This window comes from Aethalodelphis obliquidens, unplaced genomic scaffold, assembly GCF_003676395.1.
Source record: "Aethalodelphis obliquidens isolate GAN/ISIS:26980383/991018 unplaced genomic scaffold, ASM367639v1 scaffold15, whole genome shotgun sequence".
Lineage (NCBI taxonomy): Eukaryota > Metazoa > Chordata > Mammalia > Artiodactyla > Delphinidae > Aethalodelphis > Aethalodelphis obliquidens.
In genome coordinates, this window is record NW_020837959.1 from 26221350 (window position 1) to 26249073 (window position 27724).

The following is a 27724-nucleotide window of genomic DNA, read 5'->3' on the forward strand; positions in this document are numbered from 1 at the left end:
TAGCAAATTATAAACTCAGAGTTCTTAACAATTTAGTCTACCACTGTGTCTGCCATAAAAAGCTTTTTATTGTTCTACTTTAAATGTCTATATTGTGAATTATTTTCATTACAGTTAACAGGCACTAGACTTTTTGTAAAATTCCACCTAGTACCTTAATGGAAGTAAATAATAGCAAATAGAACAACTGAGGCAGGAATCAAACTTATTTAACTACCCAGGAGAAAGGAAGTTACTTTATTTAGGATGCTGATATGAAGGCTCTCTTTTGATATTATGTAATTTCCCTATCTGGGGCTGAATCGGCTCTAAACGGAGGGAATTAAAAACACTAACACTAAAAAAACACAAAAAAACCCCCCAAAACCACAAACACTCATCTCCTTTCTGGCTGGGGAAAAGTCCGAAAGTTTCAGATGTTTGGAAACTATTTCAGAACTGTCAAGGGTTGAAGGAATCCCTAGGTCATTAGTGCTCTGCCCATGCATGAAGTCGAGTAATTCTGGACAAGACTTAAGTAAGCCTCTGGCAGTCTCAGTGCGTTATATTAGACCAGCCCGTTCTTCCCAATCTTGTCCACAGCACATGCAGAATATAGTACTGCAGGACCCTGAGGTAAACGGAGGAGGCAGCACAGCGCAGCACACCTGTAATCCCCAGGTCGCCTGCATCCCGCCACATCCGAGTGGACGCTCTCAGAGAAGCGCTCCCGTCGGTCGTTCCAGCCGATGCGCCACGCCGTCAGTTACAGAGAACGGGCTGGGGTTCCCGCTGATTCTGAAATCAGCGGCCTTTCCCTCCTTGCAAAAAAAAATAAAGCTTTTATTTCTTAAGAGAATCAAGGCGTGAAAAAGCAAAGGGCCCACAAACCACGCAAAGACGCAAAACTCGCCGAACTTGCCTAGCGCGCTCTCCGCTGATCTTACGTCTCTTCCCAGCAGGCCCCGGGAGTCACCGCGACACTTCAACAATTCTCGCGAGATTTATCGGCAGCCATCTTCTTGGGGGTGCTGGGAGCCGGGAAGACCCCCCGAAACGTTCCCATTCAGCTGCCCTTCGTCTTCGCTTTCTTCACTTTTGCCTCTTCTGCGTTGCCAGCCAGCACCTGGTCTCAAAGCTGAGAGAAAGCACGGGTCTAGGAGCGTGTCGCGCTCTGGTCCAGGAAGATTCGCTGGGGTGGAGAGAAGGGGGAGGGCCCGGGCAAACAGTCGCTGCCTCAGCCGGGGCCGGGGTCCGGGGAGGGGAAGTTCCTGGCACCCCGTGGACTCGCGGCCTGCGGCCGTCCCCCCGGAGCTGTTGGCCCATCGGGGCTCGCGGGAGCCTGCCACCGGCGCCTCCCACCGCGGCCCACGCGGGCGGCGCGCGGAGGAGGGGGCGGGGGCAGCGGCGGCTGTAGCGACCGCGACCTGGGCGGGCGGACTAGTGTGACGGGCCTCTGGGCCGCTGTGGATGGTTTCTAAAATGATCATTGAAAACTTCGAGGCCCTCAAGTCCTGGCTCAGCAAGACTCTCGAGCCCATGTGAGTATCCGGGGGCTATTTCCTTGCAGGGGTGGAAGTGGGAGATAGGTGGCCTCACGGTTGCCTCAAGTGCCTTCCGTGGAGGCCGAAGCGGTGAACGCAGGTCCCAGGGCTCTGTGTTTTCTCCTCCTCTACCACCCTCGTTCCCAGGTTCAGAATACGCCTGGGAGCCTGAGCTGACCTTTACCTTATCGCTGAGTTGGTTCTTAAACCAATGTCTCTTCCTCTTGTTTTCCCGTTATTTGTAGACCGACCCCAACAACCTACACACACAACTCGTATTTGCCCAGGGCCCCCAGATCAGTTTCTTCTGGTGAATCCGAGCATAATCCGCTGTCCACTAGACTATTTTTGTTTCTTTAAATGAGGTGAATAGCCCTTATTACGGATTAGAACAGTTCTTGTCTCAGCCACTCAGGTTTTACCTACATACAATCCCTGAAAGAAAGGCCATGTCTCCCATGTGCTGTCTGGCTCATCAGCACCTCTGTTAACTGAAGATGTAACAGGTGCTAAGGTGCCCAGTAAAATTCCCCTTTCCCACCTACACGTTTGTTAGCTTGGAGGAAGAAAATGCAATCTATCCATATGGACTATTTAGCAGTTTTAAGTAGGTTTCTATAGGTGGACTCTGTGCATGTGTGTGTTTGAGGGGGTTCAGAGTGCTGAAATGCATTAGATTGGAAAAATTGAGTGTTTTAAGGATTTATCTTTTAATACACGCAAAATATGGGCCAAGTGTTTTATCAAAATTGGTTGATTTACAATAAACAGCTTAAAATACAATGGGGAATATCCATTCATTTAATAAATTTATTAGGCTCCTTCTATGTACTGTGGGAGGGTCAGGGCTAAAGTTTTTAAATTCCAAAATCAGTAAGACATAATAAACAAGTAAATAAGGTAATTTCAGGTAATAAGAGTAATGATGATTGTAACAGTAGAGAATCATGTAAAAGAGTGATTAGAAGGTCTCTCAGAGGAGGTGACATTTGAGCAACACCTAAGGAACAGAAGTAACTGTGTAAAAGTCTGGAGAGAGAATGCTCCTTACAGAAGGAACAGCGAGTGCAAAGCCTCTGTAGTGGAAATGATCACGGTGTGATCTGGGAGGAGAAAGCAGGCAGTTGTGGCTGCAGGGAACCTTGTGATGGGGGAGAGGATGGAAGGTTGTGAAGTTTGAGAAGTATGCAGGGGCCAAATCATGTAGGATCTTCTAGGCTGTGGTCAAGAGCTAGGATTTAATTTAAACTATAATGGGAAGACATTAGATGATTTAAAGCAGGCAGGGATTGATTTGATTTTGTTTTAACTCTGCCTGCTTTGTGGAGGTTAAGGGGTCAAGAAGAGAAGTAAGGAGACCATTCTGAAGGACGTTGTAGGCAGAGCTGTAGATAGTTTGCATTAGAGTGATAGTGGAGACAGAACTAAATATGTTTAATGAATAGATCTGGTAGAACTTGCTGATCGATTGGGTGTGAGAGATAAGGGAAAGGGAAGTCAAGGGTGATAACTAAGAAGTTAGCCTAAGCAACTGAATCCGTGTTGGAGAGAACAGGTTGAGGGGAGAAGAGTAGGTTGGTTGGTTTTTATCATTAAGTGTAAGGTATTATATACCTAAGTGAGATGTCAAATAAGTAGTTGGTTATGAGTCTAGAACTCAGGCCAGGACTAGAAATATTTGGAGTCATGCAGATAGTGTTTAAAGCCGTGAGACTGGGAAGTTTCTGAGGAAGAATGTGTAGATAGGGAAGCGAAGAGAGTCCAGGTCTGAGGTAGGAAGAAAATTGGGATACATGTCACTAATGAAACAAACGTATGACAAAAGAGGAGGGTTGTCAACTTGATGTGATACTGCATAATGGATGAAAAAGGTGGAGGCAGATTAGTGGCCCTTAGGTTTGTCAAGGTAGAAGTCATTGGTGAACTAAGTGAAAAGTTTCACTGGAGTAGGGTGGTATGGATAGAAGCCTTGTTTAAGTGGATTGGAGAGAGGGAGTAGGCAGGAGTGTAGTAATAGTGGTTGAGAGGGAGAACCCTGGAGCCAGAATGGCTGCCTTTGAATTCTGCCTCTGCCACTTAACCAGCTGTATGATACTAGGTAAGTTACTTAGCTCAGTGCCTCCTTCCTCATGTCTAAAATGGGGAAAATAATGAGTATGTGTTAAGAAAATCTTTGAACACTGCCTGGTTTGTAATTAGCACTCAATAAGTGTTCGGTGAACAGAAAACTTAGAAGAATGTTTTGAGTTAAAATAGCATTCCCGGGGCTTCCCTGGTGGCGCAGTGGTTGAGAGTATGCCTGCCGATGCAGGTGACACGGGGTCGTGCCCCGGTCCGGGAAGATCCCACATGCCGTGGAGCGGCTGGGCCCATGAGCCATGGCCGCTGAGCCTGCGCGTCTGGAGCCTGTGCTCCGCAGTGGGAGAGGCCACAACAGTGAGAGGCCCGCGTACCGCAAAAAAAAAAAAAAAAAAAAAAAAATTAGCATTCCCTTTTTTAAGCATTCAATTCTCAAATTACTTATCAGCTTTATTACCATTTCCTTTTTTTTTTCACTAATTGAAGATTATAGCTACTTTGCTTGTAATTTTTCTTGAGTTTTAATAAAGCATCTTCGGGTATCATATAGCCTACTCAGATGACTGTAGCAGTGCAGTCATTACTGCTGGAATAAAGCACTACTTGTAGAACCTAGACAGTGATAGGAGCTAGGATTGGTCCTTTTATAATGTACACTACTGTGGTAAAAATGAGCCCTTATCCAAGTTCCTGTCCCTTTAATTGCATTTCAGGTGAATACTTTTTTTTTTTTTTTTTAACAAGCCTGCATCTGACGTTAATTTATTTATTTTTGCTGTGTTGGGTCTTCGTTTCTGTGCAAGGGCTTTTTCTAGTTGCGGCAAGTGGGGGCCACTATTCATCACAGTGCTTGGGCCTCTCACTATCGTGGCCTCTTTTGTTGTGGAGCACAGGCTCCGAACACGCAGGCTCAGTAGTTGTGGCTCACGGGCCCAGTTGCTCCACGGCATGTGGGATCCTCCCAGACCAGGGCTCGAACCTGTGTCCCCTGCATTAGCAGGCAGACTCTCAATCACTGCGCCACCAGGGAAGCCCCTCAGGTGCATTCTTTTAGATGACTTTTAACGCTGATTACAGTTATTTAAGATCTATGGTTTCTCACCTTGGTTTTGTGAAACTTGAAGATGTATTTGTTATCTAAAGAGATTTTTTTGCTTTACTTCGTAATTGCCATATAGCACCTATTTGAGGCAGGACCATATGAAGCACAAAGGATAAGACAGAACTCGAAACGTGTATAGAACTTTTTTAGCTATTTGTGCTAGTAAAGTATCTGATGGTTTTGGACTTGCCTCGTAGTTTAAATGTATTAATTCAGCACATATTTATTGAGCACTTAATCTACTCTGTGCTAAGCAGTGTGTTAGATATTGGGGAAATAGTAGGAAACATGACATGAAATGACCATCTTCATATTGTTTACCGCTTAGCACGGAAGACCGATGGTGAACAAGTAACCATAAGACTAGTGAGTGTTATAAATCCAGAATGCTGTCAAAGTATATGTCTGGGAGGTCAAGAAAGGCTTTCCTGGCATGATAATATTTCATCTCAACCGGGATGGATGAAGAGCAGTTTGCTGGGGCAAAAGGATGGGAATGGAGAGCTGTGACAGCAAGGTTTTAGAGGACAGATGGTATGAAGGCCCTAAAATAAAGGGAAAAAGAGGTGTCTTGGAGGAATTGAAAGAAACTGAAAAAAGAGCCAGTGGATAGCTCCAGAGAGAGGAGCCAGATCGCACGAGACTCTTGAGTCATTTTAAGGATTTGGGATGTCATTGAAGGGTAGTGGGAAGCCAGTGAAGGGTTTTAGGGGAGGAAAGTTTTCATACGGACATTAAGAAAAAAAAAAAAGTCAACCTGGTTGCAGTTTCAACATGAAATAAAAGTTGGTAAATCTGTATTTTATTTGATTATAAGGTCTGTAGGTATATCAAGATTCTGAGTTTTTTTCATAATTTATTGAAAATACAGGTGTTAAAATTGTCATCTTGAAATACTTGATGTTTTTGTTCTCCCAAACATTTGCTTAGTCATGCATGCTAATAATAAAATTAGATGTTGGTCTTCCCTTTTACATTGATTTCTTTTTCATAATGTGCAGTCCTGGAAAAGAATTAAGCTATCTTCTTTCGATGTTTTTTTTGTTTTTTTAAACAGAAGAGGTTTTCTGCTGTATTTTAAAACTTTTTCTGAGTTTACACATCACTGAATGTGGTGATTTAATAAAATCATGGATTATTTTTAGTTTAGGGGAAACCTCAAAATCTAATCAAACCCCTTAATTTTTCAGAAAATAAAATTGAGAGACAGATGGACTTAATGATGTGCCCAGATTTTGTTGAGTTTAGTAGTAAAGAACAAAACGCCTAGTTTTGTGCTCCTGCTACTATGTAGTGCTGTGGAGGTAGCATTGTGTAGTGGAAAGAAAACATTTTTGTGTCCACATAGACCAGTGTTCACATCTCAGCTCTGCCACTTATTAACTGAGTAATCTAGGCAAATGAACCTCCCTTTTCCTTGTTGGTGTGATAGGGAGAATTATACTTGTTTCTTTCTGTAGTTGAAAGGATTAAATGAGACATTTTAAAGAGCCTAGCCCTTCCCTCCTTTCTTAAATACCGGATTGATTAAACACAAATAGGTTACATTACTATTATTGCTACCATTAACATTTGAACACATTGTTAAAGTTTTGTATTTCAAGTTCTGTGAGGTAAATACTGTACCTCCATTTTGCAAGTGATGACCCCGAGGCACTAGAGCATGAAGTTGAGATACTTGCCCGGAGTCACAGCTTTTACATGTGACTAAACAGTGATTTAAACTCAAGTTTTTGACTCTGGAGCCTTGTTCTTAATTTACTACAACACAATACAATGTATTGTTTCCTATTACTCTGTGTGTGTGTATATATACAGTTTTTTTTTTTTTTTTTTTGCGGTACGTGGGCCTCTCACTGCTGTGGCCTCTCCCGTTGCGGAGCACAGGCTCCGGGCGCGCAGGCTCAGTGGCCGTGGCTCACGGGCGCAGCCGCTCCGCGGCATGTGGGATCCTCCCGGACCGGGGCACGAACGCGTGTCCCCTGCATCGGCAGGCAGACTCTCAACTACTGCGCCACCAGGGAAGCCGTATACACTTTTTTACTATTACATTTTTGGAGTAGTAGCTGCTATTGTAAAGGAACAAAGTTCTAAAGCATCATGGTTATCAGTGCTTTAGAGTTTAAGAAAGAAACCTAGAGTTTTTGTAGTCTTTTCCTCTTCACCCACGCTTGTTATTAAACCTTTCTTACCACATTAAAATTTATTTTTGTTCCAGTTTTACAAGAAGAGCTGAAAGGTGATCTTGTTATTTCTGAACTTTATACCTGTTTCCCTCCCTTGATCTTTTTTTTTCTAGACTCCTTTGGGCACAGAGTCAGTCTCCCATTCCTTAAGGAAGAAAAGCTTAGCAACAATAGCAAAAAATAAAACAAAAAGTTAAATCATACTTCTAGTCACTTTGCTAGCTTTCTTTTCCTGTCAGTGTTAAATCTTGAAACAGTAGTCAGCCTTTAATTTTTCACTCATTTGCCCCAGCCATTTACTTCTTAATGCCTGTAATATAGTTTCTTGCTACTTGTATTCAACCAAAATTGCTTACCTCAATGTTACCAATGAATTTGTTTATTAAATGTAAATACTTTGTATAAATTTTAATTCTTTGACCTCTGTATATAACATTAGACAGTGTTGATAGCTGCCTTTTTCTTTTTTTTAAACTTCTCATGCCTTGGATCCATAATATTTTGGTTCTCTTCTCAAATCATTCCTATCTTCTTAAGTTCTTTTTCTTGCCTTTGAATTGTATTATTCTTAGTTCTGTTCCCAAGACTTTTTTTTCTTAATCATTCTACTCCTGCTCCCTCATTCACATTCATTCCTATGATGGTTTCCATTGTAATACGTGCCTGTGGTTTTTAAAAACTTTGTGTGTTGTAGATGCTTTGAAAGTTTGATTAAAGACTGTTTTCCCCAGGATATTGCATATACACATTTGCATTTGAATTTTAGAGCTTTTCCAACACATACCTGTATGCATTTATTTTTCACACAATTATGTTTAGGCTTAACCACTTCAAAGGTTTAAGCTCTTAACTCCGATTGCTAGCTCTGTACCTGATCCTCTCATCTGAACTTCAAACTATTGTATGTTTCTGAAAATAAAAAGTTCACTTATTTCCATTTCATTTCTCCAAATTATCTGGGCTTGAAGTTTCATTTTTTTGGCTTCTTCTCCCTTCATTTCTTTTCTCCCATTCGAGTTGGTCATTGGGTTCTGTCTCTTTCTTTTAATAATTCTTACTAATGACAGTGCTCAGTAGGGGACTCTTCACTCCTTATCTAAACCATTGCAGTTTGTTTCCTAACAGACCTCCCTATCTCCAGTCTTTTTCTCTCTTCCAGTTCTTCTGGCCTGGATGCCCAACTTGTTTATATCCTATTGTTAGATCAAAATCTTCAGGACTCCTAAGTAATTAATTGCATACTTTTTAACTTGGTTTTCAGGACTCTAATGTCTGTTTCAAATTATCTTTCCAGTTTATATCTTCCTACTTTTTATGCAAGTCTTAATTTCAGCAAAACTGAACTTTACATTCTGATTCTTTATCACATTGGTCATACTGTCCTTTTCCCCTCAAGTAGAAGGTAAGTGCTTCTACTTCATTGAGTGCTATTTGCTAATGCTTGTGCATTCATTGTATGTGAGCTAGGTTCTGTTATACCAATTTTAAGGATGAAGAAGTTGACTCTTAGGAAGATTAAGTAATACACTTCATTCATAGCTTATAAATGATAGAGACAGGATTAAAAACAAGACACTTATATTCCAGAGCTTTGTTGTGCATTATCATGTACTGCCTTTCTCCATTTCTTTTTTATATGTTGAAATCAAAGGTCAAGTGTGATTCCAGTTCTTCCAGAAAGCCATTTATCATCTATCCAGTTGGAAGCAGTGACTCTCCTCCATGACTCTCCTCTCCTAGCTCTAGTTTGTACTCATCACTTGCAAACTTGTTCAGTAGTTAATTCTTACTTGTTTTAAGGGTACTGTTAAGAGTCTAAGGTCCTTGAAAATAAACTCCAAATCTTAAGGTTAAGCGTTCTCCTGTTCTGTGTGAGCACCCAGCACAATGCCATGTGTGGGGTGTGCATCTGAGTTTCAAATGCATTAGTTGAAATTTCTATTTTGTGCACCCATGACTTAAGAGAGAAGAGGCATTTGTGTAAAACTTTTATTTCAGAGAAGCAGATAAGTGAGCAATTTGAAGATTTACTAATCTCAGGGCCTGTTTTGCTTTATTTTTACCTTTCAGCAGTTTCAAATTTACTAAAGCTTAAGTGATTTTTTTAAGGGGGAAAGGACACTGAAGATTATTAACATTTACTCATTAAAGTATTAGTGAATGCTGCTGTATGCTAGATTGCGCACCTCCATGGAGCTGCACAAAAAATTATGTATGGTAATTCTAGTCTGATGAATTTTACAGCTGGTAGAAGAGTTTTTCTGTAATTAATTATTGGCTAAAATATTTTTCATGACCTTCATTACCACATTTTACTGCTGCAACCTTAGTTGGGTTTTCCATCTGAGTGATGAGTAGTTAAAATGCATTTAGCATTTTCTGTCTATTTTAGCAATTCCTTTTCTTTGGCTTACAGTTCTTTTCAAATGAATTATTTTACATGCATAAATCAAGATATAGGGATAGTATTATGAACAAAATGGAAAATAAGATATTACAGTGTTTGGTGTGTACATATTGAGAATGAATAACTCAAACTTGAGCTAAATGTAGGCTTCTAGGAATTTTTTTTCTTCCTCCTGCTCCCTTAGTCCCAGAGAATAGAGAATGAGTGAAACGAGTGGATGGTAAATGCTTCCTACTAGACTTACTCACTACCCTCCTACCACCTTGTTTCTGTGGGAAAATCCTTTTCAGTTTACAGATTGTAACTTCTGAAATAGGTAAAAGTTTATTTTTAACTTAGGGTTATATTTAGTATTTTGTGTGTATATGAAACAATGGAGTATGTTGGAGATATGTTACTCATTGGTTCTTACTGCGATATTTTGCTTATGTACAAGCAAATATGTTTATATATATTTTTCTCTTTTTTTATATAACTGGTTTCATACTTGGAGGTCATTCAATATAATACATAAGAGACTTGCCACCTTTTTAACGGTTGCATGGCATTTTAATGTAACGTGTGTACCATAATTTATTTAACCAGCCTTTATTGATTTACTGAAAAAATAGTACTATGGTGTATATATCTATCATGTGTCAATTTATACTTAACATAAACATTAGTTGCATAAGGTTTTTTTTTGGCAGATTCTTTTTTATTTTTTAAAATTTTAATTTATTTATTAATTTTATTTATTTTTGGCTGTGTTGGGTCTTCGTTTCTGTGCAAGGGCTTTCTCTAGTTGGGGCAAGCAGGGGCCACTCTTCATCGCAGTGATTGGGCCTCTCACTATCGCGGCCTCTCTTGTTGGGAGCACAGGCTCCAGACGTGCAGGCTCAGTAGTTGCGGCTCACGGGCCTAGTTGCTCCGTGGCATGTGGCATCTTCCCAGACCAGGGCTCGAACCTGTGTCCCCTGCATTGGCAGGCAGATTCTCAACCACTGCACCACCAGGGAAGCTCAGTTGCATAAGTTTTGACAGTTATATATGCCTATGTAATCACCGTATAAAACAGGATCTAGAACATTCTCTGGAACATTCTCTTGTGCCTCTTTCTGGGTTTTTCTTTCCCTCTCCAACAAAGGCATCTACTTTCTAACTTTGGCATTATGAATGTGGCTGCTATGAATATTCTTATTCAAGTCTTTGTGGAAATATTTTTTTTGGGTAAATACCTAGGAGGATATTTGCTAGATCATAGGGTAGATAGATGTATGTTTTCTATTATAAGAAACTGCCTAATTGTTGCTACCTGTGATTTATGAGAGTTCCAGTTGCTCCATATCCGCAGCAATATTTAGTATTGTCAAGGGTTTTTTTTTTGTTGTTTGTTTTTAAACCTTTAGAGTGAGTATAAAATGGCATCTTTCCTTTTTTGGACTGACAGTTTAATTCTCTTTATGGTTTTAATTTGCATTTTCCTGATGACTAAGGCTATAGAGGACCTTTCCATGTGCTTATTGACTGTCATATCTTTTGTAAAGTATCTAAGTCTTGCTTATTTTTAAAATTGGGCTGTCTTTTATTGTTGACTTATAGGAGCTCTTTATTCATATACAATACATGTACTGCAGATTTTTTCCCCACTCTGTGACTTTTATACAGTAGTCCCCCCTTACCTGTGCTTTTGCTTTCTGTGGTTTCAGTTACCTGTGATGAGCTGCTGTTTGAAAATATTAAATGGAAAATTCCAGAAGTAAACAATTTATAAGTTTTAAATTGCATGCTGTTCTGAGTAGCATGATGAAATCTTGCACTGTCCTGCCTGAGATGTGAATTAATCCTTTGTCCAGCATATCCCACCTGTTAGTCACTTAGTAGCTGTCCTGGTTATCAGGTCAGCTCTCATGGTATTGCAGCACTTGTGCTCAAGTAACCCTTATTTTACTTAACAATGACCACAACACGCGAGAGCAGTGACGCTGGCAGTGTGGATATACCAAAGAGAAGCCATAAAGTGCTTCCTTTAAGCGAAAAGGTGAAAATTCTCGACTTGATAAGGAAAGAAAAAATTCAGTACTGAAGTTACTGAGATTTACAGTAAGAATGAATCTTCTGTGAAATTGTGAAGAAGGAAAAAAATTCTTTCTGGTTTTGCTGTCACACTTCAAATTGCAAAAAAGTTGCAGCAACAGTGTGTGATAAATGCTTAAGATGGAAAAGGCATTCAATTTGTACTAAAGTATTTTGAAAGGAGGAGAGAGAAACTACACTTACATAACTTTTATTCCAGTATATTGTTATAATTGTTCTATTTTATTATTGTTGTTAATCTCTTACTGTGACTAATTTACATATTAAACTTTATCATAGGTATATCTGTGTGGGAAAAAATGTAGTGTATATAGGGTGTATTTGTGGTTTCACTGGTTTCACACCCCCCCTCCCAGTGGGTGTCTTGAAACATATTTCCCCCATGGATAAGGGGGGACTATTGTATAATGATGTCATTTCATGAGCAGAAATTTTTAATTTTTATTAAGTCCAATTTATTTTTCTTTTATGGTTAGTGCCCTTTGTGTCTAAGAAGGCTTTATCTCCTCCAACATCATAAAGATATTCTATGTTCTAGAAATTTTCTGCCTCTTGGTTTTATGTTTAGGTCTGTTCATCTCAAATGAATTAAAAAAAATGCATATGGAGGAGTTTGGGTTTTTTGAGCACAAGCCACCTGTTCTTACTTGGCCCTGCAGTAATCGTTTCTCAGTGCCAGACTCCGACATTTTGGTTTGTTTGGCCTAACTGTGTGTCTCTCAGGCAAACGAACTTGCGTTTGGTATCGGTTTTGGTGAGCCAGCCCAGTAGTCTATTCCTGTGGCAGGTTGACCCTGGCCAGGAGCAGCCTCTTCCCTGAGTCCCCAGCAGCTGCCAAAGCTCATTTCGTTCAGAGGCACTCAGAAGGACTCCCAGACAAGCACTGGCTGCCCTGGCTCAAGGCTGTTTGGAGTCAAGAAACGAAAAACAAACAAACAAAAATGGATGTGGAATGAGATAGGGCTAAATGGCTCCTTTTTTTTCTTTAGTAAGTATATTAAGTTTTCCAGAAATGGTTCCTAAAAAGACATTCCTTTTCCCATTGGGTGACTTGGCACGTTGGTTGATAATTAAGTTATGTATAAGTCTATTTCTGGATTCTGTCTTGGTCCAATGATATTTGGCATGTTGGTTGATGATTAACTATATATGAGTCTATTTCTGGACTCTGTCTTCGTCCAGTGATATTTATTTATTATGATGCTTATACCACACTGTCTAAAGCCAACTGCCTTTATAATAAGTTTTAAAATCAGGTTATATAAGTCCTCCTAGTTTGTCCTTTTAAAAGATTGAGTTATGCTGGCTTCTTGGCATTTCCCTATAAAGATGAGAATCAGCCTTTCAGTTTCTGCAAGAAAGCCTGTGTGATTGTTGATAGGGATGTGTTGAATGTAGAGATCAATTTTAGAAGAAAGAACATCTTCATAATATTTAGTCTTCCAGTTGATGAATGTGGTAATCTCTCCATTTATTCAAGCTTAATTTCTCCTGGCAATGTTTTGTAGCTCTCCGTGTGGAGTCCTTGTAAATCTTTTGTTAGATTTTTTTCGCTGGGTATGTGATGTTTTATAAAATCATTTTAAAATTTAATTTTTCAATTTTCTTTGTTATTTATGAAATATGATTGATTTTTGCATATTGACCTTATTCTGCAACTTTCTAAGTACACTTATTAGTTATAGTAGCTATTTTATAGATTCTTTGGAATTTCTTTTACCAGTCATGTCATCTGTGATTAATGACAGTTTTACTTTCTGATTTTTTATGCCTTCATTTCTTACTGAACTGGTTAGGAACGACAGACAGTACAAGTTAATTGATGTGGTAAGAGTGGACATTCTTGTTTTGTCTCATTCTTAGGGGAGAGAGACTTAATGTTTCAGTATTAACTGATGTTAGTGCTAGATTGTTTTTTTTGGCCGTGTCAGGTCTTAGTTGCAGCACGCGGGATCTTTGTTGAGGCATGAGGGATCTTTTGTTTTGGCGTGCAGGCTTCTGTCTAGTTGTGGCCTGCGGGTTTTCTCTCTCTAGTTGTGTTGTGCGGGCTCCAGGGCGCATGGGCTCTTTAGTTGTGGCGTGCGAGCTCAATCGTTGTGGTGTGCGGGCTTAGTTGCCCTGCAGCATGTGGGGTCTTAGTTCCCCGACCAGGGATCGAACCTATGTCCCCTGCATTGGAAGGCAGATTCTTTACCACTGGACTACCAGGGAAGTCCTCAGTGCTAGATTTTTTTTTTTTTTTTTTTTTGCGGTACGCAGGCCTCTCACTGTTGTGGCCTCTTCCGTTGCGGAGCACAGGCTCCGGACACGCAGGCTTAGCGGGCATGGCTTACGGGCCTAGCCGCTCCGCGGCATGTGGGATCTTCCCGGACCGGGGCACGAACCCGTGTCCCTTGCATTGGCAGGTGGACTCTCAACCACAGCGCCAGCAGGGAATCCCTAGATGTTTTTTATAACTGCCTTTTAAATACCAGCTTGAGGAAATTCTCTTTTATTCTTACTTTGCAGAGTGTTTTTGTCATGAAAAGGTATTGAATTTGTCAAATTCTTTTGTCTACATTTATTGAGATGATCATAAGGGTTTTCTCTCTTTTTCTGTTAATATCGTGTATTACATGGATTGGTTTTCAAATGTTAAGCCAGCCTTGCATTCGGGAGATAAACCCTGCTTGGTCATGATGTATTATCGTTTTTATACATATTACCAGATTTGATTTGCTAATATTTTGTTAAGAGGTTTTGGTTTTGTTTATGAGGGCTATCTGCATTTTATTTTTTCTTTAAAATGTTTGGTAGACTTCACTGATGAAGCCATCTGAAACTGAAGATTTTGTTGTGAAATGGACTTTTTATTACGAAATCAGTTTCTTTAATAGGTGTAGGTCTGTTTAGGTATTCTGTTTCTTCTTGTGTCACTTTTGGTAATTTATGTTTTTCAAGGATTTTCCTTTTAAGTTGCCAGATTTATTGACATAGAGTTGTTTCTGTTGTTGCCTTACTATTCATATAATGACTAGAATCTATTGTGATGCTCCCCCTCCCCTTTTAAAAATTATACCTGACGTTGGTAATATTACTCTTTTATTGACCAGTTTTGCTAAGTTTATCAATTTTATTCATCATTTCCAAGAACAGTATTAGCTTTGTTGATTGTTTTCTGTTTCAATATTATATTTTTATTATTTCCTTTTTTCCTACTTTGAATTTAGTTTGCTGGCCTTTCCCTCTTTATGTCATTGGTTTTATATTTTTCTTTTAGTTTCAAAAGCTTGGAGCCTGGAGGTAAAGCACAGGCAAGTATCCAGAATCTTGTTAATGCTGAGATTCCAGTTTTTATGAAAGGGAAAATCCTGATCATGCCCTCAAAACATTTGAAGCCAGTGGTGAACTGAATCAAACTAAAGCTTCTTACAAAGCCCAAACCATGTCAATTACAGAACAAGTGACTCCACTCTAGTGGCCTGACGAAAGGGCATGGCATTTACTGAAGGTAAATCTTATTTACTTCAGTCTCCATTCACCTCAGTGTTCTTTTACACAAAACGTTCAACATAAGATCAAATAACAAGGAACACAAAATAGTAAGAAAATAAGATCCACATGAGAAGAAATAGTCAATGGAAACATACCCAGAGATGACTCAAATAATAGAATTATTAGTCAAGGACTTTAAAATAACTATGATAAAAATGCTAAAGAATTTATTTGAACATGTGGACAGCATGCATAAAGATATGGGGAACTTCAGCTAATACACGGAAGCTATTAAAAAGAGCTTAATGGAAAAACCTAGAAATGAAAACTGTAACAGAAATAAAGAATTCTGCTTTGCAACAGACTGGACACCATAGAGGAAAAAAACAGCAGTGAACTTGAATGTAGGAAAATAGAAAATATCCAAACCGGAAACAAAGGGACAAAAGTAATTTTAAAAGATACATCTGAGATCTGTAGGATAGTATCAAGTAATCTAAAATACAAGTTACTGAAGTCTTAGAAAAAGGAAAGAAAAATGAGGCAGAAAAAATGTTGGAAGACATAATGACCAAGGACTTTCCAAAACTGATGAAAGACATCAGAACATAGATCCAAATTGGCAAAATCAAACAGGATAAAATACACACACACACACACACACACACACACACACACACACACACACACAGCCTTAAGCATATTGTAGTCAAACTGCTGACCAAATAAAAAGAATCTTAAAAGTAGCCAAAGGGAGAAAAAAAGACAGATACAGGAAAACAAAGACTTAAATGGTCGCTAATTTCTCTTCGTAATCATTGGAGGACAGTGGCAATAGAACAATATCATAAAACAACTAAGTGTACAACCACTCAACACTTACCAACTAAAAACACAAGAGTAGTTCTGCAAGCAAGGAAGGAGAAGTAGAAGAGATCTACCAAGGCACTCCCAGCTTTCAGCTAGCAAAATCTGAGAGTAGAACAGGAGGGCTGAGCAAAACTCCTCTTAGGCATTCCAGGCCTTCACAGAGAATTGGGTGGTTACCCTACAAAAGAAAAGGGAAGGAGCAACAAAACAACTGCTTTGCCTATATTCTCCATTTATTAATTTTCCACTGCTTACTGGCAGTTTAAAAGTTGATACGGAAAAAAAAACCCCAAATCTTGAAGTCAGTTATTATAAATAAAAAACATTTGAATGATGTCAAGTCCTGCATATAAGCACTAATAGCAGTTCAGCAGATCATTTGTTGCTCTTTTTAATATAGTTTAAGTGCAAGAAGTATTTTGAAACCTATAACTTAACCTTTTTAGGGCATTTTAAAAAGAAATTATCAGTGTGACTCTTGTTATTTTTATATATTTTCTTTAATGATAGCTGAAGTACTTACTTTACATTTTCAAAACGTTTAATTTTTTATAATAACAGACTGTGAAAGAGATATATCTTATTTTGAAAACTGTTTTATAAACTTGTACTTACCAGGCTGTGAAAGTTTTTCAAGAACTTTCTCAAATTGGATTGTGTTAAAGTTTTTTTTTTTTAATTAATTAATTAATTTATGACTGTGTTGGGTCTTTGTTGCTGGGGGTGGGCTTCCTCTAATTGAGTGGGGGCTACTCTTCGCTGCGGTGTGAGGGCTTCTTATTGCAGTGGCTTCTCTTGTTGCGGAGCATGGGCTCTAGGCGCATGGGTTTCAGTAGTTGTGGCACATGGGCTCAGTAGTTGTGGCTCGCGGGCTCTAGAGCACAGGCTCAGTAGTTGTGGTGCACGGGCTTAGTTGCTCCGCAGCATGTGGGATCTTCCCAGACCAGGGCTTGAACCTGTGTCCCCTGCATTGGCAGGTGAATTCTTAACCACTGTGCCACCGGGGAAGTCCCTGTGTTAAAGTTTTGAAGCTCCTGATGACATTGAGTGCCCCAAATTGGATGAATAGTTATGTTCTATGAGGAATTATGACCGTTCATTATGGGTAGGAAAAGGTTTTTGACTCCAGCTAGCCTTTGTTGGTTTCAAATTAAAAAGATTTTATTACCATGTTGAAGTGTTTGGACATTTTGGGGACTAGATTATGGGATACTGGGAAGGTTAATTAAAGTAGCAGAGTAACTTGGTCACATCTCTTTTTAAGAATGAAACTATGGTGTTTAGAGATTTGATTAAGTTGTAACATTTTGGAGACAAGGAAGATTAAATCGTTTTTTAATTCTCGTTTTAAGAGTGAGTTGTAAAATGCCTAAATTTGGGCTTTGGCAGGAGGTAGGAAGAGAGAGGTAATATACTTAGAACATATGTACTGGATATATTTGAGGGCCATTGAAGCAGTCAGAATATGGAAGAAAAAGCAACTAGGAAGGACTTGTCAGAATGCTTGTGAGCTTTTTTATTGACCTTTTTTGGTATCTGTGACAGCTTTTTAAACTGTTGGCATACCTTTGTATTTGTAATAATTGGGTTTGACCTAAACTGAGAATTTTTTTTTGTGAGTTTTGGTTGATATGCCCCTGACTTAGTATGCTATTACATACTGTGATAATTAGTAGATACTTCTCAACCAGTGTGATTGGTTCTAGGGAAAAGGTAGACATAGTTACCTAGTCTGAAACAGACGAGCACACCAGTAGTAACATTTGAACAGTGGTAGAAATATGTGCAGATCTTAAGGTCTGGCAATTCAGAAAAATTATGTAAAGTGTTTCTACCTAGTAGAATTTAGTTATTCTTTATCCTTCCCAGAGGCTCAAACTTTGCTCATGAGTGTTCAGAAAAGGGAATTATATGGCTTTTGAAAAAGACCTAGAGGAAAAAAAATTTTTTTCAGATTACATACTGAATTATTTTTAAGTTCAGTTAAAGTTCCTGGGAATGAGAGTAGGGGAGTGCAATGACGATGAAAGCTTTGCATCTTATTCCTAAAAAATGCCCCACTTTGTCAGATTGTATGGTTCAGCACCTTTGTTTTAAAAATGAGAAAACTGAAGCCTAGAGAAATAAAATGCTAACCCAAAATTATATAACTAATGAATAAAGTAAGATGATATCAGACTAGAAATCTGAAAACCCCTGGGCTTTTGGAGTTCATTTCTGTGCTTTTTTTTTTTTTTTTTTATAATACCAGACTGCTTCAAGGAAAAGCTGTTAGTTTGGCTTAGAAGACAACATAGATTTGAAAGGGAATAGTGCTTAAAATATAGTAGCTAGATTTTAACACCTATTCTAAGGGGGTGGCAATAATAGGCATCTTATTACTTCAAATTTTTATTTTATTTCATTCTTTAGTGGTCCATTTGTTCCGGTGTTTGGCAGGTTAATAAAATGCTTTCTTATTTGCAGTCATATTTATTTGTAATTATTTCTAATTTGGCAGAGCAGCTGTTCTCTCAGATAAGGAAACTGAAGCTTAGTTTCTTTAGTCCTGAGATTTGTGAGGTGAAAAGTATCCCCTTTTTTTTTTTTTTTTTTTTTTTTTGCGGTACGCGGGCCTCTCACTGTTGTGGCCTCTCCCGTTGCGGAGCACAGGCACTGGATGTGCAGGCTCAGCGGCCATGGCTCACGGGCCCAGCCGCTCCGCGGCATGTGGGATCTTCCCGGACCGGGGCACGAACCTGTGTCCCCTGCATTGGCAGGCGGACTCTCAACCACTGCGCCACCAGGGAAGCCCTATCCCCTTTTTAATGAAAAAATTTCGCGTGATTTGATAGCAGTATTAGAAAACTGTTGTGGCAATATTGGAAAAAATCCAGAAGTATACCATACAGCCACACAGCATTAGCCCGAATTTTTTTTTTTTTAATATGTGAGGAAACAGTTTGTAAGAATTTAGTTGAAAACAGAATGACAGAACTAGGTTTTTCACATTTCTAGTCTTAGTGCTATTTCTTTTGGATAATTCTGCCCCTTCTTGGTCAAGAGAGAAAATGTTCCTTAGCCTCTCCTGTCTCTTAGTAACTGAAGGGAATAAGCGCTTCAAATCTGTTTTGTAACTAGGTAAATGTGAATCCACATATAAGTAACTGAAGGGGTGGCCTTTGGAAGCCCCAGAGCCCTTTCCCAGAGAATTTGATTCTTCCTCAGCTGTGAATTAGAATGTAAAACGTACAAGAAATAATGGAGTTTTGTTGTGGGCTGCCATATCAGCATTTCATCTGCAGTTCCACTTTTCTTTTAAGAGAGAATTCTGTGACATGATTCTATAACCACACCTATCTGTGCTCAATTTGCTCTTTGGGCTACTGCTTTTTGCACTGAGCAGTATACAGTCTGATTATTGGGTCTTTGGGAGTGTGAAGACTGACTTTGTCTTTGAATTAGACGCTTAACACATAGTTTCTGAATCACTTCTAAAGCAGCGATTCTCAAATGTGGTGTGAGGACTCCTAGAGCTTCCTGAGACCCTTTCATGGAGTCTGTGAGGTCCCCACTTTCCCAACTGTATACCTGTGTGAGGCCAGATTTTATATTTCAACCAAAACAGGGTATCACAACAGATTGAATATAAAAGTAGATGTAAGTATCAGTCTATTATTTAAGGCAGACATTAATAGTATTTGCAAAAAAAAAGAAAAAAAAAGAACCATTGTCAATCTTCTTACTAAATTTTTATTTTGGTGTGGGAATGTAACTTTATTCACAAAAAAATATAGGGTACAGGTTTCCCCTGATATCTGAAATAGAGTGTTCCTGTGAAACTTTTCGTAAGCTGAAATGGCGTAAAGTGAAGAAGTAGTTACTTTAGGACACATCTTGTCAATGGATGCACAAAATAAATTGAGATAAAACATAGCTGCTCACAGATACAGTTCAAAGCTATGGCAGCTTGATGCTGAGATGCCCAGTGTAGTTCTTGGGGAAGGATCTGGGCAGTGCCACTCTGGCTGCTTATGATACGGGCTACCTCTATACAACTTGCTGCAAAACAAATGCTGGACACTATTTATATTTTTCACCTTTTCTCATAAAAGTGAAAATTCTTTCTGAATTTCTTGTGGTTAGTAGTTACCAATGTAGGTCTTCTGTAAAAGCTTCACAAAGGGGCATAAAGCAAACTTTTGAAAAGCAGGGGATTCCTGTGTTTAGTTTCAGGTGAGGCTATTAGTTATCGAGCTCTGCCCATCCCTGCATTGCAGTGGGGGTATAGCTCAAACTGGGAGAAGGTCAGTCATTTTCAAGGACCAATATGATGCTCTGGGAGAGAGGGGAGGCTATTTTCTCTGGCTTCACTAGCTGTCAGAATAATGTAAGCCCAGAACTGCTCAGGGCTATTTTTGTTGCCACATGTGCCTGCCTCAAAATAAAGCAAGTTCAAAGGAAAGCAGAATAGAAAGGGAGTGTCCTGGTAACATCATTTGAACTCCTGGATCCAGCTCTGCCTAAAGTCAATCCTACTCTTGGACTTCCCATTTATTTATATCAATAAGTTCCTCCTTTTGATTACTCCTCCTACCCCCCACCCCCAGGTATTTATAGTTAAATCATAATGGATTTATTTAGTTATTTTAAACTAAATAATTTAGAATTTTCTCATTTTTAAATTTTAATATGGTAAATACTGGCTTTTAAATAAAAGCTTTTCCAGGTCCTCTGTCATTTTTAAAGTGTAAAAAGATTCTGAGACCAAAAAGTTTGAGAACCACTGCTCTCAAGGTAAGGAGGAATTCCTGCCATTTCTTGGGGGTAATATAAGGGAATGAAGGAACTAACTGAATAGTATTCAGCATTATAATTACATGTTTTGTACTAAGTTTGTGCAGTGATAAGTGGTTCATGTGATGCTCATGGATGTGTCACGTTTACATATGCTTATTTTGTGGTGGTCATTTTATTTTGTAGAATAAAGTGGGTATGTAATAATTCTTTATGAGTAACCTTTGCTGTAACTAATTACTACATACAAATCTATGTTTTACTCTTTTTTTGAATTGGATGAAACCGTATAATAAACTATGGTAATTGAATTTTTCAATGTATATAGTATGTTTGTTGCAATGGAATTTGGGTTTTTAAAAGAGTAATTCTGTGTACAGAATATAATTGCATGACTTTGATGTAAATTAGATATTTTTCTTGAATATAAAGTGAAAATTTGGTAGGAACAGACGTGGGTGTATATCCGTGTTCTAAAGTGACTGAGTTAACATATTTAAATTTAATTTTTAATTCCCACTGCCACCTCCAGCTCCTCCTTCTCAAGATTACTGAAAATGGAAGCTTGGGTAAAATTTCATCAGTTATCTTCCACTGAATTTCTAAAGCCTCCAAAAAACTTGGGCAAAACAAAACAAACTTCTTTTTGAAATATTGTACTGGTGTGTTAGCTTTTTGTTTTTTGCTTCACTGTCTCGTTACTATTTTGAAAGTACTAAATTAAAAAGTAAAAACTAATATGATGAGTGTGTTAGGAAGATTAATTAGAACCTTTATATCTAGGGGTGATTCTTTTTTTAATTGAGGTATAGTTGATTTACAGTGTTGTGCTGATCTCTGCTGTACAGCAAAGTGACTCAGTTATTTGATTCATGTTTTTTGAAGTCTTTCTTAAGAAAATTAAGTTCTTTTCGGAGATTTTATTAAAACATTTGATTTTCTGCATTGCTTTGGCTTTTCTAACTTATTTAGTGCATGTGCTCTCCTTCCCAGATACAGCTGGAGGAGAAAGACCCTCTTAGATATTCACCCATGCTTTTCAGGGGTATTATTATTAGTTGTATCCTTAACTGAATATATTCAGAGATTGATACAATTTTATTTTTATGCCTTTAAAATCATTGGTTTGAATGACTTCATAGTGATCTGATGTAAATTTTAAATCCTTAACAAAGGTGAAGATTAGAAATCCAAATGTGCATGACACATTTGGATGGAATGGAGCACTGGACTCCTATCCCTCATGAGTCAAGTATCAGTAGATACCCACCTCAGCCCTTTCCTGTTGGTTCCCTCTGCCTGGGCTGACCTTTTTCCAGAAAGCCAAAAAGCTTGCTTGCACTACATTCTGTTCCCTATTTAAATTCTGACCCTGTTTAAATATCCTTACCTGATAATCTTATCTAGGATCTCCTCATTCATTCCTTCTCCTCCCTCGGTTTTCTTTCTTCCTCTTTTTTTCCCTTCATTCCTCTTCTTCTATACTTTATCCCATTACCTGGCATTTTTTTCTCTTCGGAGCACTTGTTTATATGAGAATGCCTTCTGTGTGTGTATTGTCTGGCTACACAAGAATCCCTAGCAAGTTATCTGATAATGATATCCATTTACCATTCTGGTCATTTTCTAAGAATGTTTGACTTTGTTTATATATTTATAAAAGGTGGCACCTAGAAGTGAAAGCAGTGGCACTCCCTACTGCATGGGAGAGCTGCACTGTTTCCTCTCTGGTTATGATTTGTTTTCCTCCATTTTAATGCTTTTGACTTTTGTAAGTTGAAATACTTAGTTGCTTCCCCTTCACCCCACCTTCCACAGTGCTATTGGTAAGCCATGTCTTCTTTATTTTGTAGTTTCTGGTTTTTGTTGTGTTTTCCCTGCTCCCCTCCTTCTATCCCCTCACTGCTTCCACCCTCCTACCCCCAACACACACACAGAAGGGTAATTGAAGTTGGAGCACTCTGTGGTCAGAATTGTACTTTATTGGCAGATTATGTTTTTGCTGGGCTTAGAAGTACTTATGGAACAGAGACTTAGTGGGAATTCAGCCTGTTTTCTAAGGTAGGAGTGAAGTTTGTCACTGTTTCAGTATTATTTTTTTGTCCTTAACATTTTCAAAATCTGATTCTTTTTTTCTCTTTCCCTGATCTGAAAGAAGATTTCAGCCCCACTTTTCTTTCACATGTTTCTAGAATGCTGGCAGTGTAGCAGAGGGTAAAGACTAGCTTTGACAAGATAATGTGTCATTCAAATCACAAACCTATCATCAGCAGTACCAACTGGTATAGTAAAGTACCTCGTGAACAATCTTGCTTACCATGGAGACAGTTTTTAAAAGTAACCCCTTACTATCAGAATATAGTTTTCTTTTGATTCAGTAATTTAAACATTTTTACTTCATTAATTTTGCATAGCAGATTATTATCGCTAGATGTTCAGATGAAGTAGCATTGGTACTTTTAATTAAGATAAATAGAAAAGAGAACACACAGTTTGCCTTTTGTCCCTGATCCATAACATTTTGGTATATTATTAAACTTCTGTGGTTCAAATTATTTTTTACTTAGCTATAATTTGTAACTACATACCTTTTTTTGTTTTCAAAAGTTATTAAAATAAAAATGAAGTGGCTTCCTATAGGACTTAAGAAAAATTACCTCCCAAATGCATATTTACCTGTTCTGTTGTTAAATGTGAAATTGTAAACCTTGCTTCTACTATGTAATTTGCAGTCTAACAAATTTTAAAAAGTAATCTACCTTTCAGACTGTTTTAAGTATTTAACATTTTTTTGTATGGTAGTTAATTCATTATGATTGTTGTGGCTTTTTTTGGTTCTTGATTTGGTTTGAATTGCTTCTAATAGAAGATGTTGAGCAAAGATTGTTCAGGAGTTTATCTTGCTGTTTTATAAAACTGTATTCTAGGCCACAATAATTTTTTAAAAATCGCAAAAGTCTTTCTCCACATTTTTAGCTGCTAACATTTTAATTCACTTTTAAAGTGTCCTGTTTAAAAAATAATGGAGGGAATGGAATAGATTTGGTGTTTAGCTAAGAGAAATGTAAAGTGACAGTTATTAGAAAGGCTGTTACTAAGTTGAAAATTCACTACAACAATCAAACCAATACTCAATCAGACTATAGCATTTGGACTCAATGTAGAGATTCTGAATTTGTTCATTAACAGTTGCAATAAAACTGTATAACACAGTGATAGTATTATGTATCACAGTGATTTCCAGTAAACTGAAGTATGTTCAGCTTGGTGTCTAGTTAGGTTAATGTTTAGTTGATTGTGCTTATTCAGGTTACCTAACATGAGAAAGTACTGTTTCATGGTCTCTCATGCAGTGTTACCAGATTGCCAGATATAAGTGTATCTATAGATACATCATGAGGTTATTGTCCCATTTCTTCATGCTTATTTCATCACAGAGGCTGACCCCAGCCTCTCCAGTTTCTTTGAATTCGTTGTCCAGCTCTTTCCTATATCCTTATCTGTGGACTTTTTGCTAAAGGAAATTCCTTGTTTAATTGGTGTTTCAGAAAAATGGGAAAATTCATGGCCCATTGTCTCTGGAGTCATATCATCACCTTCACTAGCAATTAAGTGAAAAGCAGGCTCTAAAATTTTTCTCACAAAATTACCAACATGAATATTATCTTTAATATTGTGCATTTAATATTAATGCACAATATTAACGTTAGCATTATTAATATTATTTAATAATGCTCATTGTGATAAACATGAAAAAATTAACTTACCACAAATCACTTTGTCTGCATTTAAAAAATTGTTGGTATAAATAAATATATTGAAATAAATTTCAAAGAGAAAGTGTTTAAAAATCTCATGTACCATTGAAATGATTTTTTTTTTTTCCTGTTTAGGTTATAACCCACTTCAAGTCTTTGTAAATAAATGGAAATAGATCTATGAGAAAAGTTGATATATAATTACTAACAGATTACCCTGAAACTTAACTTAGTAGCACAGCAGACCTTTATCATCTCATGACATATATCATTCCTGTGGGTCAGAAATTTGGAGCAGGTTAGCTAGGTATTTCTGGCTCTGAGTCTTTCATGAGATTGTGGTCAAGCTTTTGGTCAGTGCTGCAGTCGTTTCAAGGTTCCACTGGGTCTGTAGAATTGGCTTCCATGTTCATTCATGTATGGGTCTTGGCAAGAGACCTTAGTCCTCCCTGGAGCCCTCATTTCATAGCCACATGGTGCTCTCTGTAAGGCTGCTTGAGTGTCCTTGAAACATAGCAGCTGATTTCTCTAGAATATATATATAATTGCAAATGACCTAGATGGTGTCTGACCATAAACATCAGACACCATCACTTCTGCCATATTCTGTTTGTTTAGAAGCAAGGCACTAAATTGAGCCTACTCTCAAAGAATGGGGAATTGGGCTCTGCCTTTTGAAGGGAAGATTGAAGAGTTTGAAGTCACAGTCACCACAAAGATGTACACTAAGGAGTCTTAACATTATATAATAAATGCTGTACTAGTTCCTTAATAGAGTAATTCTCAACTCTGATACTGTATCAGACTTATCTGTACAGCCCTTATAAAACAAACAAAGCAAAATGCAGATGGTTGTATTAGACCTGTTGATTCACTTGCAGTCAGATTTTCCATAGGTGCAGCCTGTGCAGCCAAAGCTGTCCAGTGTCTTTAAGATGTACTTTTTGATTCAGTGACATGTTACTGCTATAATTCTGTAAAACTGTTACATTCCAGATATGTATAGGAATTAAGACTTTTTGGTATATGTATTAAAGTATTTTCTAGCTTTAATGTGTATAAGTTCCTTATTAATATTCTAGCATTTGAACTTTTGGTAGAACATGTGGAATTTCTATTTTGTGTTTAGTATTGTTAGAGTTAAAATTGCTAATAGTTGTTACAATAAAGAGCGATAAAAATGAATTGAAGGATGTCATGTATCATGTATGTATCTGTTTTTCCTCAAATGAACTATTAGGTTATCCTGTCTCTCCCCCTCATTTGTAGTCATCTCTCCCTACTGTAATTCCCTAATGTATTTGTCTTTTTTTTAAAACTGTAATTGGTAAGTCTTTTTGTGTCATCAGTGTCCTTTGAAAATTTAATTTACTGAGCATTATTTATGTTACTGGCATGAAACTAAGAGAAGCTAGGAAGTTAAATCTAAGCTGGGGGTGGATTCTAACTTGGGATTTTGCCAAGTTGGTGGCATAGAAGAAGAGTAGAAAGAAAGTGAGGCAAACGTGGCTGAGGAATTTAGAGGTTGTTTGAAATAGTGGACTCTGAGGGGAGAGTACAAGAGGAAGTAAATTAGAGGAACTGTGCCTTGGACAGCAACTAAGGGAGGTATTGTAGGGGGCTTTTACTAGGATGGATAGGGAGTTGGTGGCTGTAACTAGATGTTTGTAGCAGTAAGTAAATTGGAGGTCTGGTTTTTGGGTAGCTTGTTGTAAGAGCAATTTGGTGTAGTGGTTAAGAGAGCAGACTTTAGAGTAAGAAATTTAGGTTTAAATCTTGGTTCTGTTACTAATTTACATGTAGTCTTGGGCAGTTTGCTTAACTTTTTCCTGAGCCTCAGTTTCATCAGTAAAATGAGAACTAAATATAGAATGTAAAGTGTGGAGCACTGTTCATGGCGCAAATGAAGGTTCAGTAAATGTTAGTGCTTAGCTATTGCTATTATTTTATTATTATTTACCCTAACTTGTAAAATGATCTTTAATTAAATAGGTAGCAACTTTAGCTTAGTTGAAAAACAATTATCTGCTTTTTAGCAATTGGATGGGCATGGTTTGGGCATCAAAAACTTTCCCTCTTCCCTCCTGACCCTGTTTCTTTTTCACTTCCTACTCCCTACCCCCATCAACAAATAACCATAGTTACTTGTTTATACTTATAGCTATTCATTATTCAGACATAAGCCAACCCAAATATATAATCTCCTTTTCTTCCCACACAAATGGTAATACGCTATACAAGTTTTTTCTCTATCTCGCTTTTTAAACTTAACAAATTGATAGGAAAATTTCTCCATGATATGAAAACTTCCTCATTCTTTTTTGTCCTTTTGCTGTATCCCATTCCCTTGTGTAGATTTAGTATACTTTCTTTTTCCAGTCCTCTGTAAATGGACAGTTGCAGATTTTTGATTTTACAATCAGTGTGACACTGAATGACTTGTACACATATCATTTTGAACATGTAAGTATATCTGTAAAGTTAATTCATTGAAGTAGAATTGCTGGGTCAGTTGTATTTGTGATCTTTTTACTGCCATACCCTAGGAGCTACCAGTTTACTCTCAGCAGCAATAATGTATGAAAACTGATTGTTTCTGTCTTGCCTCCAGAATATGTTTCCATATATTTAGATTTTATCAACTTTATAACAGAAAAATGATATTTCAGTATAGCTTAAGTTTGAATTTCTCTTATGGATGATGTTATATTTTTACTCATATTTAAGAATCATTTTTATTTCTTTTTCTGTTTAGTATTTCATTTGACTTTTAAGTCTTTTTTACATTCTTAAGTTTTTGCTTCTTTTGTATAATCAAATTACTCTTGTGCAATATATGGATTTTCTCTCATAATTCAAAAGGTCTTCATTACTCCAGAGTTGTAAAATAACTTTTTCTTGTTTTCTTCTAATACTTTAATGGTTTCATGTTTTTACTGTGGTATATGGAATAAGTTATGGGTCCAACTTAATTTTTTAGAAAGACAACTGCCAAGTTTTCTCAGTACCATTTATTTTGTAGTTCATCCCTTCTTCCTTCACTTGGATGTCACCTTTATAAAATTTATGTTTCTATATATATTTGGGTCTATTTCTAAATTTGCTTTTCTTTCGTTAAAATTCTGTATTGTGTGGTATGTTTTCAAGTTTCCCTTTATTGTCCTCTTCTTCAGGGTTTTTCTGACCATTATTTACCTTGTTCTGGGGGAGAATAGCCTCTTGTTTTTTTTTTTTTTTTTTTGTTTGTTTTTTTTGCGGTATGCGGGCCTCTCACTGTTGTGGCCTCTCCCGTTGTGGAGCACGGGCTCCGGACGCGCAGGCTCAGCGGCCATGGCTCATGGGCCCAGCTGCTCTGCGGCATGTGGGATCTTCCCGGATCGGGGCACAAACCCGTGTCCTCTGCATCAGCAGGCGGACTCTCAACCACTGTGCCACCAGGGAAGCCCGCCTCTTGGTATTTTTATTGGTACCAC

At 37.9% G+C, this 27724-nt stretch overlaps 1 protein-coding gene across 18 annotated transcripts in view; it reads left to right on the plus strand.

The window, feature by feature from the left end:
* Nucleotides 1–1033: 1033 nt before the first annotated feature.
* The window catches only part of RBM26 (RNA binding motif protein 26), an 82384-nt gene continuing 55693 nt past the window's right edge, over nt 1034–27724 (plus strand). For 10 of the 18 annotated variants that reach the window (XM_027116030.1, XM_027116013.1, XM_027116015.1 and 7 more), the window contains exon 1: nt 1034–1520. In XM_027116030.1, coding sequence (XP_026971831.1) covers nt 1450–1520 — 71 coding nt within the window. In that variant the 5' untranslated portion in view covers nt 1034–1449. The remainder of the gene's footprint in view (nt 1521–27724) is intronic. The other 8 variants (XM_027116023.1, XM_027116024.1, XM_027116029.1 and 5 more) reach the window with 3 other exon arrangements.